Below are 6,000 nucleotides of genomic sequence, written 5' to 3'. Positions count from 1 at the left end.
CCCTCCAAAAAAAAAAATTTAAATAAATAATAATAAAAAAAAAATAAATAAAAATAACATGCTGATTTTACTGATTAATTGATAATGATCATGAATAGTGTTCTCTTTTTTCCGCGCTGTGTTTTCTTATTGAGGATAAGCTGTGGGATTTTTTTTTCTTTCTTTCTTCCAATGTTGAATATGTTGCGAGAATGTGAACAAGGATACATCAATTACTGTTAACCTTCGACAAGCCACAAAGGCTGCTGGTACTGATAATGGGGATGCTGCGCCCCCATTGGATTCCAAGAGTTAAGTCAGTAGGAGGCAGGGGTAGGCCCTCTGGCTTAAGGTACAACATGTGTGCATGTGTCTCTTCAATCTTCACTAATAAGCAACCAGAAATGCCAATGGCTGGATACCCATGCAACTGGTTAAGAAAGTATCCAATCTCACCCTAACCCTCAATCATTATCATAAATTTGGAGTTTTGATATAGCGTATGGGACGTAAATGATATCAGAGTAATGTAGGTTGAAGTCTTGCTGATGATATATTAAAAATAGGCCCATAGAAAAGGTATGACAGAATGAGCTCAGGTTTCAATCCACAATAAGGATGACAATCTTTAGATATCTGTTAAGAGTATTAAAGTTTATAGCACTAAGTTGTCACAGTTTCGGATTTCGACGTCTGAAGTAGTGCAACAGGCTTTAGCCATTGAATAGTTGATAAACGAACGGAAAAAAAAAACTCCGGTGTGTACAATATATTTATTAGAATACATCCCACATTCAAGGGATTATTCGGTAGCCTTATTTAGATTATTCTGACAAATCAGCATCTTTGTATTATAGGAATGTTAACATAATTAGCATTATTCGGTAGCCTTATTTAGATCAATCAGCATCTTTGTATTATAGGAATGTTAACATAATTAGCTTAGCCTTAACATTATTCTGGCCACGATCTTAGGAATATTGTCTGACAATGTATTATATATTGTAACTTGATTTAATGAAAGGACTCAAGGTTTACAAAACTTTCATGGTATCAGAGCCAACGATCCATCTTCTTCCCCCACCACATTCCGCCTCTCCCCATGACGACACAAAAATCTCTTGAAGAAACGCGTCGCCAACGACGCTCCACCACAGGGTCTGCCTTCGTCTCCTCTACACGGCATGACAAGAACCATCTCCCCGACAAAACTCCTTCACTGCCGCCACAAACCCCTTCTCGTCCTTTCAATAATCGTGGCAAGGGTGGTCGTGGGGGACGTTTTCCAGGAGGAAAAGGACGCGGTTACACTTCTGGAAATCCCTCTCAAAACAGTCCTTCGGGTTGGACATGGATGCCCTTTCAACCGTGGGGACAGCCACCCACATGGACTCCACCCCCATGCCCATACCCCACCACTCCATGGACACCACCCAACAACAGCACTCCAGGTGCAGGTGTTCTCGGACCAAGACCCCAACAAGCATTCGCTGCTCAATCTACTCCTGCCGAAGCGCCTAACGGGCTACTTGTTCCCACTGATATTGCCCTTGCTATGCAGACACTTTCTCTCCAACCCCCAGACGACAACTGGTATATGGATACCGGAGCGACTTCCCATATGACCTCGGACCCAGGTAATCTCTTGTCTTATTCCCATTCGAGTTTGAATACTAATATTATTGTCGGTAATGGCCACATGATTCCTATTAAGGGTTATGGACATACCACCTTCAAACCCCCCAACCCACCCCTCGCCCTTCAAAACGTCCTTCATGCTCCCCACCTAATTAAAAATCTCATCTCCGTTCGCAAGTTCACAAATGATAATTCAGTTTCCGTTGAATTTGACCCTGTTGGTTTTTCTATTAAGGATTATCGGACGGGAAGACACCTTATGAGATGCAATAGCACAGGCGAGTTGTACCCTCTGACCAACAACAACCGCCCTCCTTCCACGCCTCAAGCTCTTGCCGCCATATCCTCTTCCACCTGGCACAACCGTCTTGGCCATCCAGGCCATTCCACCTTCGACACGCTTCGCCGCACCGGTTTTCTTTTATGCAATAATAATAGTCCAAGTCGTTTATGTAATTCATGTGAACTTGGTAAACATATTAAGCTTCCTTTTTCCCCTTCTACATCTCAAACTTTCTCTCATTTTGATTTGATTCATAGTGATTTATGGACTTCACCGGTTAAAAGCACAATGGGTCACGGTTATTACGTTCTTTTCTTAGATGACTTCACCAACTTTCTTTGGACATACCCGCTTGTTAATAAATCACAAACTTACAGTACTTTCGCCACATTCCACACGTATATAACCACTCAATTTGAAAAGAAAATAAAAGCTTTTCAATGCGATAATGGTCGTGAATTTGACAATAACGCTTTCACCAAACACTTCCGTGAACACGGCATTCATTTCCGTTTCTCCTGCCCATACACTTCTCCTCAAAACGGCAAAGCGGAACGAAAAATACGTACTATCAACAACCTTGTCCGCACACTTCTCATTCATGCCCACCTTCCTCCATCATTTTGGCATCATGCCCTATCTATGGCCACTTACCTTCATAATATACTCCCAAGCAAAGCCAATAAAAATAACACCCCCACCCTCAGCCTATACTACCGACATCCCTCTTACGATAAATTACGTACTTTCGGTTGCCTTTGCTACCCCCACTCCCCCCGTCTAACATTCATAAACTTCAACCCCGCTCCACCCCTTGCGTCTTCCTTGGATACCCTAACCATCATCGGGGCTACAAATGTTTTGACCTCACCACCCGCAAATTCCTCATCAACCGTCATGTCACCTTCGACGAAAGCATATACCCATTCAAATCCCTCCTTCACCCCGACCCACACCATTATAGGTTCCTGGATTCCCCGCTTTCACCCTACCTTCAACATCACCTTACACACACTTCACCTCCCACTGACCCTCAGACACCCATCACCACGCCTACACCCTCGCCTCCTCCCTCTCCCGCCCAAGCTGCCACTATACCCCCTCTCACCCCGATACCCAACCCCCCTCCTGTCCCCATCACCATCCCACCATCGAACCTCCGCACCCGTGCCCAACACGACATTTTTAAACCCAAAGTCATCCTTGACCTTAACACCGAAACCACTATCTCTCCCATACCTAAAGACCCCATCTCCGCCCTCCATGACCCTAATTGGAATCAGGCTATGAAAGACGAATATTCGGCTCTAATGACGAATGAGACCTGGGACTTGGTTCCTCGTCCTACGGGGGTCAATATTACTCGTTGTCTTTGGTTGTTTAAACATAAATACAGGTCCAATGGTGATTTGGAGCGCTATAAAGCCCGACTCGTTGTTAATGGCAAATCTCAACAAGTTGGAATTGATTGCAATGACACGTTCAGCCCTGTTGTCAAGCCGGCTACAATTCGGACCGTACTCAGCCTTGCTCTTAATAATGACTGGTCCATACATCAACTCGACGTCAAGAACGCCTTCCTCCATGGGACCCTAAATGAAACCGTCTACATGCATCAACCTCCAGGTTTTCGTGACAAGACCCGTCCTGACCATGTGTGCCTCCTAAAAAAATCTTTATATGGACTTAAGCAAGCTCCCAGGGCGTGGTATCAACGCTTTGCCACATTCGTCACAACCATCGGTTTCTCCAACAGCTTATGTGATGCCTCGTTATTCATTTACAAGAACGGTAGTGACATGGCCTACTTACTCTTATACGTCGATGATATTATCTTGGCCACCTCTACTGAAAAAGTCCGCAACACCATTATCTCCCAACTCCGCGATGAGTTTGCCATGACGGACCTTGGCCCTCTAAATTTCTTTCTCGGCCTTGCTGTTCACCGCCACTCCAAGGGATTATTCCTGTCTCAAAAGAAATATGCACAGGAGATTATACAACGCGCAAATCTGACTTCATGTAAGCCGGCATCCACTCCTGTCGATACTAAATGTAAACTAAGTGCACAAGCTGGCCCTAAAATGGCTGATCCGACATTATATCGGAGTCTCGCCGGAGCATTGCAATATCTCACGTTCACCAGACCAGACATATCTTACGCTGTGCAGCAAGTTTGCTTATACATGCATGACCCCCGTGAAGAACATTTCAGCGCCTTGAAACGTATCATTCGATACGTGAAGGGTACCACTGACCTCGGGCTGCATCTCTACAAATCTGGTAGCCAACACCTCCTCGCCTACACAGACGCCGACTGGGCTGGCTGTCCCGACACCCGCCGATCCACATCAGGTTATTGTGTTTTCCTCGGAGATAATCTCATATCCTGGTCATCCAAACGACAGCCTACTCTATCCCGTTCCAGTGCCGAAGCTGAATATAGGGGCGTCGCCAACGCAGTGGCCGAATCATGTTGGATTCGTAACCTCCTCCTAGAATTACATCAGCCACTTAACAAAGCTACCGTCGTCTACTGTGACAATGTTTCCGCCATATACCTTGCAGGCAACCCCGTCAATCATCAACGCACAAAGCACATTGAGATGGACATCCACTTTGTACGAGAACGCGTTGCAAAGGGTCACATTCACGTCCGTCATGTTCCATCACGATATCAATACGCTGACATCTTCACTAAAGGGCTTCCACGTTCATTATTTGATGAGTTTAGATCCAGTCTCAGCGTTCAACAACCTCCCGTTTCGACTGCGGGGGCGTATTAGAATACATCCCACATTCAAGGGATTATTCGGTAGCCTTATTTAGATTATTCTGACAAATCAGCATCTTTGTATTATAGGAATGTTAACATAATTAGCATTATTCGGTAGCCTTATTTAGATCAATCAGCATCTTTGTATTATAGGAATGTTAACATAATTAGCTTAGCCTTAACATTATTCTGGCCACGATCTTAGGAATATTGTCTGACAATGTATTATATATTGTAACTTGATTTAATGAAAGGACTCAAGGTTTACAAAACTTTCAATATTAACCCCTATAACTTTTGATTCTTTACTATCAGAACAAAGACAGTTCTTTAAACGTCTATTATTGAAAGCTGCTTATGTGGATTGCTTCTAAAACATGTTTGGCTCATTGACTCAGAACTTGCTGCTAATAAGGTTAGGCACCGATCGATGAACTTGTGTTAACTTCACAGAGAGCAACTGCAGACTGCGTATTCGGTTGCATGTGTTTTCTCAGGTATGATAAAATTGTTGCTTTGCTAAAAAAAAGATCAAGACACAACTGGGGAAATTACTAGTTGGCAATGGTCTAGATTGTAGAAAATGAAGCTCAACAAATTTCATATAAATTTGTTGATGAGGGTAGGTCTTAGATGTCTTTTGACAAGAGAAGACATCAAGAGTTTGGTCTCTTAATCAGCTTTGGTAAGTTAAAGCACTATCGAGTATGAAGTATGAACATCATGTTCTATAACTTTTACTCCCCATCACCACCAAAGGAAGCCTACGTTTGCTTACATACTCCAATCTTTGCCTACTAGTTTATAATAACAATCAATGTGGATTCATTTATGTCCCATTTGTTGAAGTGTGAACTATAATAGTTGGCTTGCTACTTGGCACGCGACAATGTCCATACGTATCCATCCCCTCATTTCTATGCACATATATTTTGTGTTAGTCACCAAAATGAGGACAAGTTAGTATGTGATTAGCAAGTAGGTGTGATGTAGGTCAATGTAGCAACCACATTAGCAAGAGCAAATTAATTGCAACATTAATCACGGGTGACTTAGCCTAGCCTATTTGAGATAAGAGAATGATATAGGAAATTAGGAACTAAACGTGTCCCTTCAACATGAACTAGAAATAAACAATGAAAATTGTTTTATTCATTTGAGGAACATCATAATTAAGCTCTGACTTTAGCTTAACTATTTTCAATTCTTGTTTGATACCACTCAGCAAAAATTTACTTAATTCCTAAGACTTCTATCGCTACGTGCTTTACTGTACCACGGTTCACCGTGTTTGAAAAGGAAAGAACTAATTAAGTTCATTAGA

General features: G+C 42.9%; 1 protein-coding gene across 1 annotated transcript in view; it reads left to right on the top strand.

Moving 5' to 3' along the window:
• LOC109845583 (splicing factor 1-like) overlaps positions 1–2,205 on the top strand; it is a 3,582-nt gene extending 1,377 nt beyond the window's left edge. Inside the window, exons 2-3 of the mRNA XM_020414855.1 lie at positions 1,037–1,616; positions 1,853–2,205. Coding sequence (XP_020270444.1) covers positions 1,082–1,616; positions 1,853–1,890 — 573 coding nt within the window. The 5' untranslated portion in view covers positions 1,037–1,081 and the 3' untranslated portion in view covers positions 1,891–2,205. The remainder of the gene's footprint in view (positions 1–1,036; positions 1,617–1,852) is intronic.

The sequence above is a fragment of the Asparagus officinalis genome, chromosome 6 (assembly GCF_001876935.1).
Source record: "Asparagus officinalis chromosome 6, Aspof.V1, whole genome shotgun sequence".
NCBI lineage: Eukaryota > Viridiplantae > Streptophyta > Magnoliopsida > Asparagales > Asparagaceae > Asparagus > Asparagus officinalis.
Note: the sequence above shows the minus strand (reverse complement) of the source record. Positions and strands in the feature narration are given on the sequence as shown.